This window comes from Aphanomyces astaci, assembly GCF_000520075.1.
Source record: "Aphanomyces astaci strain APO3 unplaced genomic scaffold supercont1.86, whole genome shotgun sequence".
In the NCBI taxonomy this organism is placed as follows: Eukaryota; Oomycota; class Saprolegniomycetes; order Saprolegniales; family Verrucalvaceae; genus Aphanomyces; species Aphanomyces astaci.
Genome location: NW_009798349.1, coordinates 116,601 through 138,401, shown reverse-complemented (window position 1 = coordinate 138,401; position 21,801 = coordinate 116,601). Strand labels below are relative to the sequence as shown.

The window sequence follows — 21,801 nt, the reverse complement described above, 5'->3', positions numbered from 1 at the left end:
GTTTTCATGGTTTTAGTATGGAAATTTGTATGGTATACAAAAGTCAAGTCATGACGTGGCTGGCTGTGATGTCGTAATACGATTTGGTACTTTTCATGGTTTTAGTATGGAAATTTGTATGGTATACAAAAGTCAAGTCAATGACGTGGCTGGCTGTGATGTCCTGAGTCGATTTGCAACTTTTCATGGTTTAGTATAAAAATTTGTATGGTATACAAAATTCAAGTCAACTCAATGGTTGGCTGTGATGTCCTGAGTCGATTTGGTACTTTTCACTTTTTAGTATGGAAGTTAGTATGGTATACAAAAGTCAAGTCAATGACGTGGCTGGCTGAACTCGCATAATTGGATTTGCCTCGTTCCTGATTGGTCGATTGGATGCATCCTGAGACTATAGCTTTGATGATTGGTTGAATTATGGCCTTGGAGCGAATCAAAACGCAGTATTTTGTGTTTGAACGAATCAAACAGTAAGAAGAGTTCATTTTTGACCAATCAAAAGGCTGGAACGCACACACGTGACAAACAGACAGACAAACAGACAGACACACTTACTACTTTATATATATAGACTAGTGAACGTGACCCGGCTTCGCACGGGTGGGGGGTGCGTGTGATCTGAATTAGTGCTGGTTGTGGTTTGACGTGCATAAGTGGGGTAATCTAGGATTGGCGTGCATAAGTGGGGTAATCTAGGAGTGGCAGTTACACCTCACCTCTGCTGTAGGAAGAGTTGACATCGTTGTCGAACTCACAAACTGATTTTGCGTTTGGTGAGGCCAACGTGTCTGATGCAAGACAGGCGGGGCAGAGATGGATGTGCATGTGGTCCACGACATCAAGTTCGTGTTCGTGCCAACGTGTCTGATGCAAAAATCGGCCAAAATAGGTCCTACTGTACGCAGTTATTCCCAATTTGCTGAAGTGTGCCTACTGATGTGCAGCATCGAAGTTTTCGTTATGCCAGCCCTAATGGTCTAGTGGTATGATTCCTGCTTTGGGTGCAGGAGGTCCCGGTTTCGATCACCGGTTGGGGCCACCTTTTTCATGAATTCTTTTACTAACGTTAGTATACTTCTAACGACTAAGCATCAAAGTGATACCTTAAGCAATTTTTGGGTGTACTCTATTCGAAAACAAATCCGCCATTGTTTCGGGCACTGACGTTGATGAGGTCGTATGCAAGTACATACTGACGCAACGGGTTCTTCAAGTTGCAATGCTAACTTTATGTAGTAGTCGCCCTGACAATCTCCACACGGTACAGTATTGTTCACAACGTACGGGATTCAGGATTCAAACTTTGTCGAATTAATTTTGGGCTTGTCTGGTCAAAAGTACAGTCAGTCCAAAAACTCACAGTGACTCAAATGCATCCGTGTTATTCGATTCCTTACTTTTCTGTCGATTGTGTACTACCTTGAAGTACAGTACGTACAGTACTACGTAGTACAAGTGTAGTAGGCTCGCCTTGGTGTCTTGTCGTGTTTGTGTGCAGTACAGACAGTGTAAATTCATGGGGTTGTCCAACGCCGTTCGTTTGATTCTTGATACTATTACTCTGACTGTGAGCATGAATTGACACTGGTAACACTATGATTATAAAGTCCTGATGTACTATTAATAGTAAACTATAGTAGAAGCACGTGAATTTTTGACATTTCTCAAAAATTATTTCGATTTGAAGCTCGCTGTTTTGATACTTATGATATATTATTTGAGTTTCGAAAAGTATTGTCGTTGACAACACTATAAAATTCGAAGTACTTGTTTTGAAAATGACAAAAAAACATTTTTCAGGGTGATGCAAACTATAGACGCACTTTTTCCAGAGCAGTTATTTATCAATTGCATTACTGTTTCTCAACACTGTACTGTACATGTATACTGTGCGCTAGCCCACTTTTTCGGAACCCAGCCAAATTCTCTACTTGTACACTGCAAAGGTGCGCTGGATATGTTAAAGACAAGTCGTTGGTGGAATTACCAATATAAATAGGGTTCAACTACAGGTATACAGTACATATATATACAACTGCACTACGCTCCTGCGATTGGAGACGGCGCGTTGTTTTCGTCGAGTGGCGAAGCCAGCTTGGACTCCATCCGCTCGATGGCGAGGGCCAGTCGCTGAATCATATCCGTATGGCTGGTGAGGGTTTCCACCATGTGATGTTGCTGGCTAGCCAACTGCGTTTGGGTGGCCGTGGAAGTGTCGACAATCTGGAGCAATCGGCTGCTTAACGTTGACTCGTCCAAAACCACCAACCGAGTGGTTGTTGCGGAGGGTACTGCTCGTGGTTGCGAGGTGGGGGGGGGTGATTCCGTGGGCATCAAGTCTATGGGTGTTCGTTGTTGGTGGTTGGCACGGTGAGTTGTTGTCGATACGGTCGTTCCCCCTCGAACTTGGCTTTTCGTTCGGTGATGGTGGTGGTGGTGGCTCAAGGGCCTCGAAGACGTAGATGTGGTGAAGCTATCTTCCGTGGTACCCGGGGGAGCAGACACGAGTCGGCCACGGCAGGATTGGCTGAGCTGACCCCAACTCACGGGCTTGGAGTTAGTCGTCGACGGTCGCCGTGTAAACATGGACATCATGGCCAAGGACGAGGCCGAACCCGTCAACGTCGGCGAGTTTTGGTCGTTGTTGGCGCACCCGCGGCAGATTTTGATGTTGGGGGACAACGACGTCGTCGTCGTAACGGCACACACGAGACGCGTGTGCACAACGCATGGTTTGCAAAAGAGATCGCCGCAAAGGCGGCAATGGTGACGCCGCCGATACAAGTTGTTGAACTTGAGGCCACAGTCGGCGCACCCCACGCGATCTTTCTTGTCGACCCAGTACGACGGGGACAAAATGTCGTTTAGTGTGACGTCGGCCACTAAACTGGCGCTGCTGTCGTGATGGTGGTTGTGGTGCCGCTGAAGAAATGTAGGCAGTACCATGCGTTTGATGTGTCGTGATCAAGTTGTTGTTGCCAGAGGGATAGATGGATTCTATGCACCGTGATATGAGAAAACGCCAAGTGCAGAATCGAAACAAAAAAACGAATACAGCTACGGCGTTGTGGTGGTGATGGTGGATGCACAACTACTAGTACTACGTAATATACTACATTGTACTAGTACTATATGCTGTCGCAAATTTGATTAGGCCACTACCATGTGGAGTAACAAATATCAGCGCGCAATCAAGTGCTAGTACCCGTTTGTGTTTAGCCTCTCTGTCTATGACCACCATGGACAGTTGTTCTTGTACGTAGAATCGTACACGTTGTGTATGTCCATGCATACATAGTATAACGGTGTAACCTGGGCTGTCCTTGGTGGTCGCAACCATTTGACTACGGGATGGCTTTGGGCGAGAATACCATATTCCAAAGGGTTCTTTAGGCGTTGTGCGATGGATCATGTGACTCTTGTCCAGCAAGATTATGCCATAACCAGCCATACAGTAGTACACTATTAGTACCCGGAGTAGTACAGTACTAGTACTGTACAACTTCGACGTACTTGAAGTACTTACTAGTAGTTGTTTGCACCAGTACGTACTCGTAGAGTATACCAAGTATACGAAATACGAGATCTACTGTAACGTTTTGAGTGAGGCTGTCGCTCTGGAATTAATGCTTGCGGTGACTGACGCGAAACGATGTCATTCGTAGCAACTCAACTACTACAGGTAGTGCTGTACTAGTACTGTACGGTATAGCGTCGGCTACTTGTGTCGTTATTCATCGATCACTTGTACTACCGTATACCCCCCGCTTCAGTCGGTACTAACACTGTACTGGTAGAACTTAGTACTTTGTAGTCCTACAGTACTGTACTAGTAGTACCTATGAAAATGTCAGTGACAGTGAAATCTCATCAAAACTGGTACAGCTACCGTGAAAACTATTCAGGGATGCGCATTGGTCTAAATCCATCACAGGACTTATACTTCATTGGATGAAATACATTAAAAATTGGTGATTGGCTATTTCTGTCCAATTGGAGATAACTAGGTACACGCCCAACCAAGTATAAATATGTTCGTCAGGCGCAAATATGTACTGAAGCGGGGGGTATACGGTAGTTAGCTTGTGTAGTAAACTACTGTAAAGGAAGTGTGTGTCGATGCAAGACAGCAGCCCTATGTCATGTCAAATGAGTGGTTGCAAAGGCTGTTACGACACACATGTCTCATGAGTTGTACAGTAGTTTGCCCCAACCCCTCCGTTCACAGCGACCAATCAGATTTAATCGGTCTCGAAGGTGACAGCAGTTATTGTTTGCGTTGATCAATTATTTGGAGCAATTCCCTCTTTAGGGCCTCATATCAATTCAATGCCCATGTACTCCGAAGTACTATACTATTAATAGTTAGTATACGTGAACACTCTGACGCTACTGTAGCACTAACAATGTCCCAGAAGCAACAAGTAATTTATAGCATCCTTCCCTACACTCTCACACAGTCAGATTGTGCTGCGGGCTCAAGCAGCCTACAGAAATGAAATTGGTCGTACAGAACTATAGCTAAACTCGTTAGAAGGATTAGTCGTCTCCTGACACCACTGCAATCAATTCACAGCCAAAAGTGGTCATGCCATTGTGCTCACATCACACACCTTTGATGGTGGTGATGGTGGAAACTCCTTAACTTTAGTTGACAGTGAGTTATTAATACTACGACTAGTATAGTGCTTTCTGGTTAAACTTGCCAATTGTGAGTCATTGTGAAAATCGCCAACAAATAGCCGCGATGATTTCATTGGTCAGAATTTCGAAGATTTGGGCAGAAAATGGACATCCAACTCAGTTTTCCACAAAGGGCAGTACGACGAGGTGTAGTTGCATGTTGCGGTAGCGCGGGCGTCCAGTTGGTGTACTTGTGATGTTTGTGTGTACTGTACATAGGTGTGCATGTGTGCTGGGGATACGAAGAAACTCGCTTACGAGGCCTACGCGCTCAAGTGTTAATGCTGCAAGATTGGATCGTCGTCCATTGACTCAGCTCAGGAAACTGCGTCATAATAGGGGTGATTATTATCGATTGTTTTGTGAGAGAAATCCCACTTTTTGTTATTGGGGTCATTTCGCAGACATTCGGATCGGGGCGATTTAACAACCGCCTATGGAAATTTTGAGTAGAACACACAATATATTCCGGCGGGACTTGTACCTCCAAAATGTAGCCAAAATTTGATCCAAATAGGTACAGCCCCGTGCGGAAAGTCAAATGCTTTCAAATCGTAAAAGATGCTAGGATTCGTTTGTACGTGTGACCTCAACCGATGGATCCAAAACTTGCCCCAACTCCAGCAATCCAAACATAGTTGTTAAAATCCACTTTCTGGAAAAATGGATATTAGGTTTAACAGTTTATATATAAAAACCAGTTTATATAGTATATATTTCAAAATTAAACTCTTACTCAGAGTTTGTATACTCGTCGTCGAGATTGTTCGTCTTGATGTACAGATGCGAACGCCACGCAGTTGCGTTGGGCTGTCATGCCGCTGCTTTTGCGTCCCTCATATTGGCCATGAGTGGCTCTTAGGCAATGCGTCAGAGTCTTTGTTGTCAATAATCTGCTTAATGTAGTAGTATGCTATGATGCTTCATGTAAACCAAGCATGATTTCCTCCATCTTTTACTCGTATAAAAAGGCTAATGAAGTTGAAATTAGTCATAACGTTACTCATTTTCCTATTATGTCTCCGTCGACCACCAACCTCCTTTCAGACTCATTGCCAAGCGCAATACAGTATGCATCTTGCTGCTATAATGTTTTTATCCGGAAATGAACGCCTGACGCACGTTTGTGCATGATGGCGTGGGAGGACGACGATGATGACATGGATCAAGCTTGAGAGATTCTTGGCTTTCATCAGTCTTCTGCGCCCTAAAGGCTCTACTGCCAACCGCCAGCCAAACCTACCACGAGATAGCGAGGCTGCGCATGCTCGGATTTACCTACTACTTTGGCCCCAATCCAATCAACGGCGAAGCCAAGTTTCGCGGTCGTTTTCGAATGTCCAGACCGCTGTTTCAACGAATCATGGACGATGTGGTGATGCGTGATGAGTACTACCCTTGGACTCGTTAAGTTGGAGCCACAGACAGCCTTGGCTGATTCCATTTCTGAACCTACTGATTGTTGACTCCTTAACGCACATGATTGGACAAAATTATCCATTGATAGCATGTTATTGGCTAATTCGTCAAAACTGTATTTTACAGTCGCGACTGTAAATCTGGCCGATTTGCCGACTCGCGGTAAAATTTTACAGTTTCCTGTATTTTACAGTCGCCCGGTGGGGTTGTCAAAACTGTAAATAATCCGGATAGAACTGTAAAATAGCGTTTACAGTCGCACCGGTGGGGATGCTCTTATATTTTCGTTTTTTTCTACTTTGAGGACTCATCACTCATGCTACAATGTTGCAATCGCCATATTTCTAGCTTTGAACGATAGCCTGCAACTAAGTTTGCAATATCTACATTCATTACCCCGCTCATAGACAAGCCGTCAGAGAGATATTCGATGTCAAAGTCATGTACTTTCTTAGTTAACTATCAATTTTGATCATAAATTCTGACCAACTTCACATCATATTTGAAGAAATGTTTTATTATTATGTTAATTGGTTTTAAAATTTCAAACAATTCAATGTCAGGTCCATTAAAATTACCGAACAGTTTTGAGCTGACTGTGAAGTCACTACACCATGCCATGCGTCCCGGTTGTCGCGTCTCCTCGAAAGGCCAATCGAAAGTCCTCAGCCCCTAGTGTGACTATAAGAGCTAGTGCGATCGAGCTGCTTGGTATGCTGCCAATTCATTTGAGGTTCGCTGTTTTGGTCATTTCCCGCACGCTCCTAGATGAGAAAAGACACAGGGACCGAAACATTCGCCATGAGAGTACCGGGGAATTTGATCCAAATATTATTATTTCGGACGATTGTTTGTTTACCGTGTTCGCAAACGGGATGTAATGACCAAATTGATCAAATGCCCCAGGATTCGTGACCTCAATGCATGAGTTGGAAGGATTGATTGGAGCACTGAATTCCTAATAACATGGCCTCACAATCTATAACGAGTGATTGGTTCCAACAACATTTGCACAAGCCTCTGGAATGAATAATTGCATCCAAACCTGACTTGAACAACTTTATGATGAACTGCGATAGACTTATCCCCCTGTAGCTCTTCAATAACCTACCGATGACAGGACAACCCCACCTTTATATGTAAATGTATGATCTCCTAGATGTGCGTTTCATCAGCATACTCGTTCAAGTACTCGTTCCCCATCCATCGGGGCAAGTATACTTTCGACAACCAGTACCGCAACCAAGTGTACTCGCGCAACCTTTGTGTTCGGCATGGCGGCAAGGGGCAGGGCAGCTTCGAAGGCTGCTCCGTCAACTCGCGCATCGGCAGCTTTTGCACCAAGCACGGTCCATTTGATGCGGTCGTGCTCAAGCCACTTGCGGGGCTTCCGCTTCGGGGGTAGCCGGTTCTGCAACGTCAAGTGCGGCAAAAATGCCCGCAACCGGGGCTTCTGCAGCGCCACGCCCCCCCCAAGCCAAGACCGCCCCCCGAGAGGGGGCGATGAGAAGTAGGTCAAAGTGGAGTTGTCATCGATGGGGATGCTTCAGTAATTGATGGGATCGATAGCTCGACTGGCTTGTACCTTCGATGAAGTAGGCACAAGGCAATTGGTGCACCTCGCAGCATCTCATGATGGCCAGGACCGAAATGATCCGCCGATTGAGCGATCGCAAGTTGATTTATTAAACCTCATTATCGTAAAGTGACCATGAATAATTAATTGCTTGGGAGCTGGCCAATCTCATTTAAATGGAAGAGTTTCGCTAACGTTATGAAGCATATTTACCGCTAACATTACACTAACGAACTGACGTAGTACGGTACCTGCAAGTGTCGAACCTTCGTGAGTAACGTTACTATGGAGAAAGTTCCAACAATGTATTGTCCACAGCGGTCCATCATTTTTTGGCGTCAAGCTATAGGTCGGGCTTATATATGAGATTATCCAATCTAATAACTACGGCTACCCCGAGCGAAGCCACTAGGTACTGTACTGTATCGAATGCTTGAAAGTGCAATCTGTAGAAGGCGCGAAAGCATGATATGACAACAACATCACATATATTGGGTGGTGGGGGTCAAGTAAATAATTCTGGACAGACTACGAGTATGTCTACAGTTCCTGCCCTACACATCGGCCAACAAAGTCATCACCTCGGCCCAGCCTTGAATCTCTTGCCACTCAATGTCGCTGTACACAGTTGAGGTTGCATAGCTACTCGACAGGGGTTCAATCTGCAACATATCCTGCTGTACCCACAAGATATCACTGCGTGACATGAAATCCATGGATCCTGTCTCGACTTGGTCGGATTTGACTGGATGGTCTTGAGCGCTCTTGGGGGTGTGGCGGGCGCAGTACCCACGGTTCCGGGCGTACGTGACACATCCGTCGACTTTGCAGAACCGGCAGCCGCCGTGCCGAAAGCACTTGCCGCGCAAATGGGCTTGGCTCGAGCACCCGTCGTGGGAGCACCGCCGGACCGCGTCCGTCGGCCCGTGCTTGGTGCAGAAGGCGCCCACGCGCCTGTTGAGGGTGCAGCCTTGGAATTGACATTGCCGTTTGCCGCCGTGACGGACACACAGACTGCGTGCGTACACTTGGTTGCGGCAGTCATCCACGAGGCAGATGCCTCGGTGGTAATGAAATAAGCACTTGGTCGAGTGGGGGGTCGAGGGGGGGTTGGGACATCCGTTGAAGAAGCACGGGGTCATGTTTATTGTTTGATGTAAAAGGCAAAGTGAACGTACAATCATGCCAAGGTCAAGGCCACACAATGAATGACAACCATATGGCATTTCGGAGTGAATCTACGGTAGAATGGGCCAAACGCTGGGGCAAAATGGATGGTGCTGGCAAAATATGTTGTTAGGGAGATGCAGGGACCCAGGGTGTCAAAAGTGAATTTAACGTGTTGGGATTTCTATATACTGTAGTATATACAGTAGCATAGACTTGCTATACTTTTGAGTGAGAGAGTTAGCAGAATGCCTTGTAACGTTACTACTCTCAAGGTGGTGGGGGGTGATAGGGGGTAATACGTCTGAGGGCTTCAGCGCAAAGTACTAGTATCAATTTAGATTGAATAGTGTAACGACGATTACCACTGTGACAGTAATCCTTCGTCGGTTTATCTAGCAACGCACCCCCTCCCCCCCCCCTTCGAATCGGGCAGCAGCTAACGTTATTTCACGTCCATTTGATTTGCATCTGGCGGAACCTTGTCAAGTGGAGATATGGACTTTCGATGTATTTATTACTCAGGAGTACTACAGTTGTACCAATAACAGCTAGTAAAAAACTCTAGTCTAAATCGAGGAAGGAATTCCAATGTGCTGTTGGATGTGCTGCTAGCCCAGCTGATTGTGGTTGAGTCCCTAACTGTTACTCCGGAGTAGTACCAGCTTGCCCCAGTACCACTACCACTAGTACGACCGGTACAATGCAAGCATGTGTAATCGATTGCGAGTTTCATTTCACCCGAAAAGATTTCGAGTTGTGTTGTCACATTTTTTGCGACGTCGAAATCATTGGCGACGGGACAATGAGTTCATAAGGAATGTTGAATAAGGCCCACAACATGTTTCAAACGTATAGTACACCGAGTACAGTAGGTTGCCCTTCAATACGCTCTGAGACCTTGACATTTTGGTCACTCTTTGGCTGAATTTTGATTGCGAAGAGTAACCTCCGACATTGTACACATTTAAAGATCTAACATGACCTACTACAGTACACTAACTACCCTGCGTGTGAGTGCCCGTAGATCACATCGAGATTTGATTCCACGCTTTCAGGATCGAACGTTTACGAAAAGGACAATATTCACAGCATAAAAGGAAATAAACGTGAAGCTTACCCTAACGTATTTGGAATTGCACATCGTATCGACCTTTGACTTTGTACAAGTATACGACGTTAGTGGTGCACATTGTAGATAAACTGATACTTTCGCTGGTGGTCCCACTGCCCCATCCATTGTTTTGAAAAGTCACAATTCCGAGTAAGCTTACCACCTACGTCAGCGATACCGGTAAGCTTAGTACCGGCCAACGTGACGGAGGGCTGCCATACAGTTCCAAGTGTCCGCACGCAACCTGTGTGTCCGGCTGGCGGCAAAAAGCAGTGCGACTTCGAAGGATGCACCATGAGTTCGCACATAGGCGCTTTTGCACCAAGTATGGCCCCATTTGATGCGGTCGTGTGTCCACGACGGGTGCTCAGACCCATTTGCTCGGGGGCAGTCGGTTCTGCATCGTCGAGGGCTGTGCCATGTATGCTTTTCATCGGGGCATACATCACCCACCCACCCGACTCTGTCTCACGAGCCCCATAAAGTAAGAGAATGACTGACTCTGCTGCTCCATTCCTGGAAACTCAAGGCAACGAGAACATCACGAGCGAGACAGCCAAGACTTTCGTGGTGGGATATTGCTCTGATGGACACGATGCTGGAATCCATTGCCTTCCAACAGGTTGACCAACGGACTGTTATGCCCTGCCATATTAAGCCGTTCTGTGCCGACCAGTTTGGATTACAGTGCTGTAAGAACTCAAATTCTTTACAACTATGCACCCTACATTGGCAATTCTAGTGATGCTGAAACTACTACCCTGCCAATTCGAGTGATTCTAAAGTTATTTACTAATAAGTACTTACGCTTCACTCCAGTGAAAGTACCTGTCTACTGTCAGTACCAGCTATAGCGTTGTCGTTTTTGCAAATCCGCACAAGTGCATTGCATATACAGATATCCGAATTGCCATAACATACACATATCTGGAATGTTGGCCTCGATTTGAAGCTGGAGGCTTTCGAAGAAGAGTGTTAAATTCTGTCAGCATAACTAGTTTCTATAGAGTGCCAGAATTTTAGTGTACTTTTGTGCATGTCAACATGGCACGTCCAACACAAACTCCATGGACCCACAGTTATTGTTATTGTTATTACGCTGTAAAGTTAAAATCGCTCAGCGGGCACTTAATGGCCTCGGCCGCGTACTAGCTGCTTTGGCAGCTAGCGGACTTAACTAGGACCCACAGTTATACCAAATGAATTCAAAACATCAAACAATTTTGGAGCATGTACACTTAAATAGTCCGGAGTTAATCGTCCTAGCACACATCTGCAAGCAAGAAAGTCATCACGTCGTGCCAACTTTGCGTCTCTTGCCAGTGCAAGTCGGAACTGCCCAGCGTCGTCGCATTGTCCAAAATTGGGGGTTCAATTTGCAACAGGGCCCGCTGGATCCAGAACAAATCGCTGCACGACATTACATCGGGGGGTGTTGCTGGCTCGACTTGTTCGAACTGGACAAGGCGGTCGCTGTGAATTTTGTCGTTCTTGGGGGTGTGGCGGGCGCAGTACCCACGGTTCCGGGCGTACGTGACACATCCGTCGACTTTGCAGAACCGGCAGCCGCCGTGCCGAAAGCACTTGCCGCGCAAATGGGCTTGGCTCGAGCACCCGTCGTGGGAGCACCGCCGGACCGCGTCCGTGGGCCCGTGCTTGGTGCAGAAGGCGCCCACGCGCCTGTTGAGGGTGCAGCCTTGGAATTGACATTGCCGTTTGCCGCCGTGGCGGACACACAGACTGCGTGCGTACACTTGGTTGCGGCAGTCATCCACGAGGCAGATGCCTCGGTGGTAATGAAATAAGCACTTGGTCGAGTGGGGGGTCGAGGGGGGGTTGGGACATCCGTTGAAGAAGCACGGGGTCATGTTTATTGTTTGATGTAAAAGGCAAAGTGAACGTACAATCATGCCAAGGTCAAGGCCACACAATGAATGACAACCATATGGCATTTCGGAGTGAATGTACAATACTGTACGGTGGATTCTCATATAATTGGATCGAACGGGCCAAACGCTGGGACAAATTCATGCCTGAGTGGACGTGAAAAGAAATCGATGGAAATGGCACATACCCGTGCGACCAGAATATGGTCTAGAGATGCCTTCAGAGTGATTATAAATGAGGTGTAGTGGTGCGGCGCACAATTGAATGAGTAGTCCAGGCAAGGTAGATCAAAGCGTTGGCTTGGTCTGTCCAGAACAGTACTGTACTTCGGGTCTACAGTACCGGTAGTACTACTAGTATTACAGTACAGTAATACTATTGCTCTACAGTTGACTTTGTGAGTTGAGTTGGCCCTCGGTGCAATTTGTAGACGAGGTCGCTGTCTAGCAGTAAACACATGCTCCTGTTGTGGCCCAATCATTCGCCAGGACACACCGAAATATCGAGAGCTCCTCAACAAACTGACAAGAAATCACTGGTCGTGAGATGGATGCATGGTTATACTGTTAATCTCAGCACATCAATCGGACGTTCTAAATTGGAATTCGGTTGCCCAGGTGGTTGGATGGGCGGAGGGAGATCAATGAAACCGTCGTCCGACGTACAGTTGAATTCGTCCCCCGAATTGCCCCAGTAGTTTGTTGGTAACAACAGTAAGCGTAACGTCATACTAGTCTACTGTAGTACTACCAGTACTGTACAGTAGTACCGGTATTAACACAGTAGTATGTACACATCAACGAACTCAAAATTATACTACCGGTAACGTTAGTATTAATACTGTATTAGTACTTAGTTGATAAATACTGTAAGGGTAAGTCTGGATGTCAAATAGAAGGCCAAAATCTTCGATATTTTGGCAATTTCGAACAAATCGGCAAAGACTAAAACTTTCTCTGTCTGGATTCAAAATTTGGAGAATTCAAGGTTTTTGCCAAATAAACACGGTTTTTGCCGAAAAATAAAAAGTGGTTTAAGGGACTTTTGTTTCTGAAAACTGAATTTTCTTCGAAATCAGTTTACTGTTAATCCAGTCAAAAATAGGCGACAACTAAAGTCTTCGAATCACTCTGAACCATATTTTCAAAATACTAATTGGGCAAAAATTGGGGTGTGATCCAGACCCACCCTGAAAACAAAATTCAGTATCGACTTGAGAATACAGAACACGTCCTAGTAGTCGTGTACTACGTGCTAGTAGTACTACGTAGTAACTAACAACGATAAATCGATCTTTACAGTACGGACGCTGGTGTTGGTAGTACTGTGGTGCAATTATACCCACCAACCAATGGACCGCATTTGTTCGAGGCTAGTTCCTTCACGAAACTAGAGCTTTATCATTTAAATAATATAGAAGATTTATTTATACTGACAAAATTAATTTAATAATTGTTTTTTTAACTAATAGAAGTCAAAAATAAATTTATTGCTGTTGAACGCAATCAACATGTGTGTGTCTCACCTGTCAACTGAATACTACCGTTGATTTCGCACGCGATACAGTGATGCGATCAACGACGCGTTGCTGTTGATGTACTCGTCTCGTAGGTACTACAACATTGAATGTCCACGGTCATTTTCAATTAAACATGACAACGTACAAAGTCGCGGAAATCCACAAAGTCTTTAAGTAGGTACTGTAGGATGCGTCCTCCGTCGTGGTGGTTGTCGACATGGGCGGTAGATGCTGCTGCCGCCACCGTCATTTGACTTGCGGGGGGCATGCATGGAGTCCCGCAGCGGACCAGCTGGAAGGTTCATGTTGTGGATTTGAGGGGGCTATATGGAGAGAGCGGGCCTTGTAGCGGTGGGAGCGGTTGGGGGGTGGTCCTGTAGTCGTAGTTGGTGAACTCATTCCAATTGCAACATGGGATGGCAATCGCGCCAAGTTACGAATCGTCGCTGGTTTCGTAAAGCGGCACAGAGGCGCTGGTAATCTTGGCGGTATGGCGGCGGCACCAGTTTCGGTTGCGTGCAAAGGTCACACACCCGTCGACCTTGCACAGCCGCCCACCGCTGTGCCGAAAGCACCGCCCTTGTAAACGCGTCTGCCGATCGCACACGGCCATCGAACAGTGATTGAGAATGTGTCTATCTACGGGACCATGTTTGGTGCAGAAGCAACCAACGCGGGAGTTGAGGGTGCAGCCTTGGAATTGGCATTGCCGTTTGCCTCCGCGGCAGACGCACTGATTGCCCGCATACACTTAGTTGTGGCAGCCTGGAAGCTGGCACTGTCCTCGATGCATGTGAAAGGCGCACTTGACGTCGGGGGTGACGGCGGCGTTGGGTGTGCAGCCATTGAAGATGCATTGTTCCATGGTCGGCAAGTTCAAATGTGAGAAAATATATGGACAAGAGCCAATCCACCACACGTCGAGCCGGAGAGTGCAGCCACCTGGAATTCAAGGTTACAAGCGGTGACACGATCAAATAAGCTAAAGCAACTCCTCGTTGATTCTTATCGTTAAGTGTTGGGACCTTCGACTTCAGTCTGCACGAGTACTGTAAAGGCCATCTAAGGGATATCGTGGGGTGGTCCATTTCTACCCCATGAAATTGAAATTATCAATTGCGATAATGGTGCACAATCTACGGTTGGGTTTTATAATGATCATTACAAAACCAAGCACCATCAACGATACATGGATAGCATCATAATCGATGAAGAGATGCATGATTTGGATTTTCATGAATTTGACTCAATTGAATGCAATGGTTCGGAAGATGCGCTCATTTAACTTTATTTAGAGACCCCATAGTATATTAAATATATAGCGAATGGCTTATAAGTTTCAACATAATATAGGTTTTATAAAAATAGTCGTCCTCCATAATGAAACTCATATCGTACTAGTGTATAGAATAACGTCAAGGAGTGTTTTGTCAGAATCAAATCGCAAAATGAAACGCGGCTGGTTTATTTTCGTCCTTCAACAATTTTGTTATGGCAGTTGATTTCCGTCTGGAGGTTGTATAATAGCATCAATTACAAGTTACAACACCTGAAGAGAAACATACTGCAATGCTCGCGAACCAAAAAAAGGTTTTACTACAATCATCGAGAGCAAATTCTCGCAAGTCTTAAAAGGAAACAACGATCCGAACAGTTGGTCGTAAGCAATCACTAGTGAAGGCTGCACACAAACGCAAATGCAAATTGTTTTGCATCACATTGGAGATGAGCGACAAACCTCAAAGAGTACAGCCATGTCCTCGGAGCTGCGAAATCAAAATCACCTAGTAGCAATGAGAAACTATATGAATCGAAGACTTGAATTTCAAATGTCTTTGTGGAATAAAGATCTAAGAATCTCACAACAGCCAAAACTCGGTTCGCAACTCAAATATTGATTCGAATCTATTTTTGTACAATATAATTGCTGTTGAGACCGTTGGTCCCTTTTGTCAACCTGAAACTATCAAAAACGCAAAACACACGATCCGCCGTTCCAATATATTTATTTCCGTTGGTGATTCTGACACAGACAGCCTCCAGAAAATCGTCCTTAAATTTGTCTTCTGCGTTAAGGGTAACGTTATCTGGTGTATTTTTGGAACTCATTCATTGGGTACAATTGTAGTTCTCACAAACGCCTGTGCCAGGAGCATCAAGTCGTCAGGCCAATAGAACGCCAGTGCTCGTGGCCAATCATACCTCGTCCTTTCCTAAAATATCCACCAGTAACAGTCTGATCTGCCCGATCTGCTTCATGAAATGTGTGTGTCGGCCGATTGTGGAATTATGATTCCGTCCAATCAGCGGGTGACAGTTCAAAACCAGAGTGAATGTAATCTTGACATTGGAGTGAAAATTTCGGAGAGAAAATTTCGTTCACATGTCATTTCTGAAATGACGGGCGAAGTCAAAGTTGATGGGCAGAGCTCGCGAACGCGGGAGATAGCGGTGTCTGCAGCAGGCCAGGAGGGGTTCACAAAAGAGCAGTGGGCGGCCCTGCAAGCGTCGGCCCGAGACGAGATCACCAAGGATGCCCTGAAGTTCATGGCTCTTGCTCCGATCCAGCGGTTGACTGACATTGGAGCTGTGGCCAGGGAGAACGGATGGTCACCAGTTCTCTCCAAGGGCAATCAAGCTGCAGCTGGCAAACCTGGGATTTCGGACCGATCGGGCAAGTGAGCGGAGCCATTAGCTTATCAGCTCCACAAGTAATTGAGTAGTAGCTCTCTTTGCGCCCAATCACTACACTTGAACTCGCAATTTCCATGTTCAATGCTGTGCCAGCTTTGCAGGCTCTATCATACTACTACTACAGTAGTACCATGCAAAACACCGGAACTGCCTCCGCGACGACCTTTACACTGCCCTCGGCAAGCATGGTCTCCTAGTTCTACCACCCCATTCTCCTCCTAGTTGGGCGGGGAATCATGTTTGCGCCAAATCCTCCGCTTTCGTCTGACATGCGTGCTGCTCCAGCCCTGTAGAAGAACACCACACCTTATGTGCGTCTTTACCCCGTGATACCCCCCTCTTGTGTGCTACAATGATCTTCATTTCATCGCGGACGCCGCCACCAATATAGTTGAATATGACAATCTTGTACGTGGCGTGGCTATTATTGTATCAGCTAGCTACCAGTAATGCGTATCCCATCAAGTACTTCGAAGCAGTCCAATCAATACTAATATTTATGGGGTATTCCACACATATTCGTAGATCACGCGCTTTATCGTGATAGATTTACTACTGTATCTTAGTCTTGGGTCATTTTTATTATGGTTATTGCGTACGTATCTCTCTCTCTACCCCCAACAACACCACGTCTAAAAGTCTCTGAAACAATATTTTTTTGTCGTTTAATCAAACGCGTGGAATTTGGGCGTTGGGGGTGCCAGCAGACCGGTGTTGTCATCCCACTTTAACGCGTCTTCAATCACCCCAATCACAGAGGTCCAATCCAGCAGTGGCCCTGTCAAGTCATCTTTTGTAAACGCTGGCGTAGTTTGCAGCAGCAGGTCCAAAATGGACTCGTCCACACTGTCGCTGCTGCTTTGGGGGGCTCCGTAGTCCTCAAAACGGGGCTTTATCAACTTGGATGGCGTGTGTCGAATGCATGCGATGGGCATCCCAGCACTGAACAACGTCGGCCCCCGCCATGGCGGACGCACTTGCCATGCAAATGGGCATGCTTTGAACAATCCAGTTCGTTGCAGAGTTTTACTGAGGTGGGGGGGCCGTGTTTAACGCAAAAGCGCCCGAGGCGGCGGTTCAGGACACATCCGTCGACCTCGCAACGCTTTTTCCCTCCGTGACGAACGCAGCGGTTGCGGGCGTACACTTGGTTGCGGCAGTGGGGCATGGAGCAGATAAATCGATGCATGTGAAACATGCATTTCCACGACCCGATGACCGCCTCGTGGGGGCAGCCGTTGAAAAAACACTTGGCCAAGTTGCGCATGTTGTCGTTCGAGGTGGTGGTGGTGGTGCGTGGACGATTTGAAAATGATGGCTTTTTATCACTTTCCATGCAGGAATCCAGTATGTGTGTGTTCAGTATCCGTGAAACGGTTTAAATTATTTGCAATCTTATCTACTACGTAGTAGTTTGGAAAGAGTGGCGTAACGTTATCGAAAAATTACACCGATCAAATCGAGTTCCTGGATCAACATGGCATCGTCAAATACAATAATGCAAAATACCAACTCAATAGGTCAGGCGAACAAACATGAGCCTTGTCATTGCGCACGTGAAGGATGCCAACTTGGCTAATTATGAGATGAGAATATGTATGTACTGGTGCCCTGCTTTCCAGAGTGAATGTAACTCGGCGCGTCATAAGGTCAATTGCCAAAGAATCCACCTGATGACTTCACACATTATTGCATTCGCTCACGTGATTGGTCCAAAATGATGTTTGGTGGAAAGAGAGAACGATCGGGGAATGCTTTCCGGCTGCTCCGAGTGAAAAAATGTGGCCGTTCGAATAGTATGCCTGTGCCAAAACAATTGAAAACAATCCCTTGACATTAAGTGAAAGTTGAATCAGTTAATGTAGCGGGAAGTACTGTTCAAACAATCTTTCGGGCATATAGAAGCTAACATCCAAGACAAGAGTATGTCTTGCTATTTGATCCTGGGCAACAACAGAGAAGGGCAAAAGTAACGTTCGATACTAAATCATTTGTTTGTGAATCAATGTGACGCAATTGAAAGAAAAACGTATCGGTCCTATAGTGTAATGGTTAGCACCTAAGACTCTGAATCTTGTATTCCGGGTTCGAGTCCCGGTAGGACCTATCTTTTTTCGTGAATTTCTTTCTTATATTTACAGTTACTGTGCTTTTCACTCGTTTTGGCTATTCACACCATAAACCTGGATGTTTTTACATCGACCCCAGTGTTTTATATAATCCGTACAGTGATTTAGGGTCACGTTTCGTTACAGAATGTAATTATAGGGAGGCTATTTATGCAACTCCCTCACTTTTGCACATTTGAAAAGTGCAAATCGAAGTTATATCTGCTATTCTCGGGACCAAATCGCACAATTCACTCACTGGTCATCGTGAACAACTTTTGATATTACAGTACAAATGACACATTGCGACGAAGTTCTACCGTACAGCAATGTACGTATGGTGTCACATCGTAGAAAACACGCCATCTTCTTGTTCCATCGCATAGGACATGCAGGTAGCGTGTACTACGCGATGGAAAAACAGCCAAGGTGTTTTGGTCACTTTGGTCACTTCAGCATCACATGTGATTATTATTGCTCAGAGTTATTTGGCAATTATAAAACCAGTGAATTAGCTAAAACACCAGGTATTTATTCAACTTTGTAATACAGTTACAGCAGAAGTATCACTCTTTTAGCCACGTAAAGCAGACGCCAAAAGAAGTGCAAAGCACAATAACAGTAAATACACTTACTGAGTGCTTGCTTCACCCATCGACGATAATATCGGTCCTATAGTGTAATGGTTAGCACCTAAGACTCTGAATCTTGTATTCCGGGTTCGAGTCCCGGTAGGACCTATCTTTTTTCGTCAATTCCTTTCTTAAATACACTACGTTGGGTACTTGCTTCCTTGATGCATCCTAGTACTACAGACACGTCATGGTTCCACAGTTGCGGCGTGACGCCAATGCTATTGTTCAAAATTTTGAACCTAACTCAAACAATATTCTGGTTTGAAACCAACTTCTTTTTCCCATTGCAACTCATTACTACTTCTAATTGTTTCATGCTCGGCGTTGTAGCTTGTGACCGAAGTGCTGGTGGATCACAGGACATACTGTCAAATATGCTGGGATCCCTGGACCTCCGCAAACCGTCCTGCTCGCACATCAATTGACTACTCTATGTCGAGCTGATCAACAATTTTTGTACACAAGGGACACTTCACACTTCAAGCACTTAATTTAGCAATTTATCATCCTACTGGAACACCACTTGCCACTATATATCTCCCCTTTCTTACGCATTTATTTCCCCCTTGCCCCCCCCTCCCGTTGCTTCGATTGTTCTAGCTGTCAATGTTGCTGCGCCCCCGTTGCTCCAATAGTTGCATCTGCCAAGTAAACCGTTATGGATCATACAGTTGGACTCTAAAACTTTTGCCGCTACGGAGCTAGAATGGCGTTGAGTGTGGACTAGTCGTCACATCGTGCCACGGCCTGCAGGGGGAAGACGGGTACACACTTGAGCAACAAGTTGATGATATACGATCACGCGAACGATCGCGTCGTCGTGCTCTGCTTGGTGCAATGCTGCCGCAAGATGTCGAACCACATGCACATTAACCATCTGAAGGGCACCACTCCTGCCACGCCACCCCTCAGTGTACATGTCCAGAAGCCACTGCATGCCGACGACTTGACCGGTTTGAGCAGTTTGAGGCATCGCGACTTGGTGAACGACGACCAACTCGTCGAGATTGCGCAGACCGCTAGTGTCGTTGTACAGCGATTTGCTTGGGACAATCGAAAGTTGTTTTTGGGAGGCGATGGCTTTGTGCACGCAGAAGAGTGCCATTGATGGTAGCAAGTGGTATTGAACATGTGCAAGTGGCCACCACAACGCATCATGTCCCGAATCATAATCGAGTCGTCAGTCGGGGGCTTGCAAATGTACTTGTATGTATCCCAAGCCGTGGAGGTACTGAAGGAGCAGCACATCGACCCTGGTACTTGGCAGTGCACAGAGTCGATATCAAGCACGTCGTACACAACGATGGAAAGTGCATTGGCAAGTAATATATACTACGTCAGCACCTGCAAATGTCTGAAATGCACACTGTAGACGACCACAGCCGCGTCTGGAGCGATTATTAACACACACGGAAACAAGAGATTCACGCGAGAGAAGTTTGTGGATGTTGTCATCCACATTAGCCACGGCTGGACGACAGGCTCAATGACTGTATATTGTGTACAGAAACAACACTCGTTGTTCTTGTGCACGTGGCGAATGCGATATTGTTGTGTTTAGCGATGGTGTGCAGGACATGTAACGTTACTAGTGGCGTTAACTAGTTGGACGTCGTGGTCGTGGTTGCCCTGATCCAATGTGTTTTCGAGTGGACACTTGGCGTGTGTGCTGGTTGATGATGTTGATGGATTACTGGTCAGATTATACAGACAAAGCTACACTAATGGGGAAAATGGTGTGGAGCTACCCAGGGTTGAAGGCGAGATCCAGGTCCAGGAAATCGTACTGTGGGGCAAGCTGCCGTGATGGTAGAGGAACGGACTCTGGCCCATCCAAGGAGGTGTACGAAGAGCAATCATCTGGCGCTACGGGACAGGAAATCCGCTCCTTGATTTCCCTCCTGAGGCCGATGGCGCCATGTACAGTGGATTGTGGCTGCCAGGCGGCGGGCCTGGAGGCACTGGACGCGGAGCCCGGGGTGGCTCACACTGTAGATACCCTGCATTTGACGCACGAGCAGTTGGCTATTCCCATATACCGTAAGGTGGGTGTAGCCGCGGGTTTTGGCTAGCTGAAGGCTTCGTAGCAGGCCATCGTACTCGGCTTTGTTGTTGGTTGTGGCTGTAGGGATGAAGTGCGCATCATAGCCCCCACAAGCTGGGTCGAAGCGGGCCACTACCACAGCGTCCATGTGCACTGGGATCTGTCCGCGCGGTAGGCGTGTGTGTTGCTTGCATATTCGTTTCAATTGTGGCAGGAATAACAAATTGGAGTTGCTCAATCGGACTACTACATATTTGAAAAAACCAAAAATCTACTCCAAGGCAGCGCACCCCCCGGTCGTCGTCATCCCGTTGTTTTCCACGAATCAAACGCGTTCGCGCGATCTCCAACGGATTTGATTGGTCCGATTAATTTGGAACAACCCCACAACAGTGGCGCCATATTCAATTTTTTACGACCGGCTTCGACCATCACTCAATATAAATACTGTACTAGTATATGTCGTCCAAAATTGTTGGCTGTTTCGGTTCCACTTCCAAGGTCATCACCACCTAACTAACCTTGCTATACACCCCAATTGCGCCACAACCAGCCAAACAACAAGCACATCTCATCCGTTTGTCGAACCTCTTTACCTCAGCATAAGGCAGGTGCCATGTCGCCTACTATAATGCTAGTAGAACTGTACTGTAGTTGTCAAAACTCGTGGAATAATAGAACGCAATTTGTGATTGGACCAGCAAGGACTGGTTCGCCGCCTAGTTGTAAAGTGACATACATTCCTGGTTACACTTGCACTTTGTATGGACGAAATGGGAACGTTCTAAGAAAGTGTGGTTGGTGCATTCCACCTTTTTGCGGCAATAGGCACTTTCGATTTTGCGCTCGAGCCCTCACTCCACCACGATGCCCGCCGCCGCCGCCGCCACTTGCTCCAGTACCACCACCGCGACGATTCCGGCTAGGTGCCTCAACGTGTCGTCTGTCTGGACGT

General features: G+C 46.4%; 10 protein-coding genes and 3 non-coding genes across 13 annotated transcripts; 6 read left to right on the top strand and 7 right to left on the bottom strand.

Moving 5' to 3' along the window:
- Window positions 1-966: 966 nt before the first annotated feature.
- Window positions 967-1,038, top strand: H257_16441. The gene has a single exon. It is a non-coding gene; the product is annotated as a tRNA-Pro (tRNA).
- Window positions 1,039-1,956: 918 nt separating this feature from the next.
- H257_16440 (hypothetical protein) lies at window positions 1,957-3,016 on the bottom strand. Its single transcript, XM_009844869.1, has one exon. It carries the CDS (start codon window positions 2,944-2,946, stop codon window positions 2,041-2,043), a length of 906 nt encoding a protein of 301 aa, XP_009843171.1. The 5' UTR covers window positions 2,947-3,016; the 3' UTR covers window positions 1,957-2,040.
- Window positions 3,017-7,261: 4,245 nt separating this feature from the next.
- H257_16439 (hypothetical protein) lies at window positions 7,262-7,507 on the top strand (the record flags this gene model as incomplete). The annotated part of the gene is made up of 1 exon (XM_009844868.1): window positions 7,262-7,507. One exon carries the CDS (start codon window positions 7,262-7,264, stop codon window positions 7,505-7,507), a length of 246 nt encoding a protein of 81 aa, XP_009843170.1.
- Window positions 7,508-8,232: 725 nt separating this feature from the next.
- On the bottom strand, window positions 8,233-8,820 carry H257_16438 (hypothetical protein; the record flags this gene model as incomplete). Its single annotated transcript, XM_009844867.1, has 1 exon — window positions 8,233-8,820. One exon carries the CDS (start codon window positions 8,818-8,820, stop codon window positions 8,233-8,235), a length of 588 nt encoding a protein of 195 aa, XP_009843169.1.
- Window positions 8,821-11,221: 2,401 nt separating this feature from the next.
- On the bottom strand, window positions 11,222-11,827 carry H257_16437 (hypothetical protein; the record flags this gene model as incomplete). The annotated part of the gene is made up of 1 exon (XM_009844866.1): window positions 11,222-11,827. The coding sequence occupies one exon, from the start codon at window positions 11,825-11,827 to the stop codon at window positions 11,222-11,224; it is 606 nt and encodes a 201-aa protein (XP_009843168.1).
- A 1,558-nt stretch (window positions 11,828-13,385) lies between these two features.
- H257_16436 (hypothetical protein) lies at window positions 13,386-13,615 on the bottom strand (the record flags this gene model as incomplete). The annotated part of the gene is made up of 2 exons (XM_009844865.1): window positions 13,386-13,460; window positions 13,511-13,615. The coding sequence occupies 2 exons, from the start codon at window positions 13,613-13,615 to the stop codon at window positions 13,386-13,388; spliced, it is 180 nt and encodes a 59-aa protein (XP_009843167.1).
- A 183-nt stretch (window positions 13,616-13,798) lies between these two features.
- H257_16435 (hypothetical protein) lies at window positions 13,799-13,978 on the bottom strand (the record flags this gene model as incomplete). The annotated part of the gene is made up of 1 exon (XM_009844864.1): window positions 13,799-13,978. One exon carries the CDS (start codon window positions 13,976-13,978, stop codon window positions 13,799-13,801), a length of 180 nt encoding a protein of 59 aa, XP_009843166.1.
- Window positions 13,979-15,749: 1,771 nt separating this feature from the next.
- H257_16434 (hypothetical protein) lies at window positions 15,750-16,148 on the top strand. Its single transcript, XM_009844863.1, has one exon. The coding sequence runs from the start codon at window positions 15,763-15,765 to the stop codon at window positions 16,045-16,047; it is 285 nt and encodes a 94-aa protein (XP_009843165.1). The 5' UTR covers window positions 15,750-15,762; the 3' UTR covers window positions 16,048-16,148.
- Window positions 16,149-16,724: 576 nt separating this feature from the next.
- On the bottom strand, window positions 16,725-17,326 carry H257_16433 (hypothetical protein; the record flags this gene model as incomplete). The annotated part of the gene is made up of 2 exons (XM_009844862.1): window positions 16,725-17,001; window positions 17,037-17,326. The coding sequence occupies 2 exons, from the start codon at window positions 17,324-17,326 to the stop codon at window positions 16,725-16,727; spliced, it is 567 nt and encodes a 188-aa protein (XP_009843164.1).
- A 767-nt stretch (window positions 17,327-18,093) lies between these two features.
- H257_16432 lies at window positions 18,094-18,165 on the top strand. Its single transcript has one exon. It is a non-coding gene; the product is annotated as a tRNA-Gln (tRNA).
- A 670-nt stretch (window positions 18,166-18,835) lies between these two features.
- On the top strand, window positions 18,836-18,907 carry H257_16431. The gene has a single exon. It is a non-coding gene; the product is annotated as a tRNA-Gln (tRNA).
- Window positions 18,908-19,589: 682 nt separating this feature from the next.
- On the top strand, window positions 19,590-19,910 carry H257_16430 (hypothetical protein; the record flags this gene model as incomplete). Its single annotated transcript, XM_009844861.1, has 1 exon — window positions 19,590-19,910. One exon carries the CDS (start codon window positions 19,590-19,592, stop codon window positions 19,908-19,910), a length of 321 nt encoding a protein of 106 aa, XP_009843163.1.
- A 557-nt stretch (window positions 19,911-20,467) lies between these two features.
- H257_16429 (hypothetical protein) lies at window positions 20,468-21,090 on the bottom strand. Its single transcript, XM_009844860.1, has one exon. It carries the CDS (start codon window positions 20,992-20,994, stop codon window positions 20,659-20,661), a length of 336 nt encoding a protein of 111 aa, XP_009843162.1. The 5' UTR covers window positions 20,995-21,090; the 3' UTR covers window positions 20,468-20,658.
- Window positions 21,091-21,801: the final 711 nt, after the last annotated feature.

Bases quoted from the DNA above. Each gene is read 5' to 3' on its own strand.
- H257_16440 (XM_009844869.1), bottom strand. From the start codon at position 2,946: ATGGTACTGCCTACATTTCTTCAGCGGCACCACAACCACCATCACGAC.
- H257_16434 (XM_009844863.1), top strand. From the start codon at position 15,763: ATGACGGGCGAAGTCAAAGTTGATGGGCAGAGCTCGCGAACGCGGGAG.
- H257_16429 (XM_009844860.1), bottom strand. From the start codon at position 20,994: ATGGACGCTGTGGTAGTGGCCCGCTTCGACCCAGCTTGTGGGGGCTAT.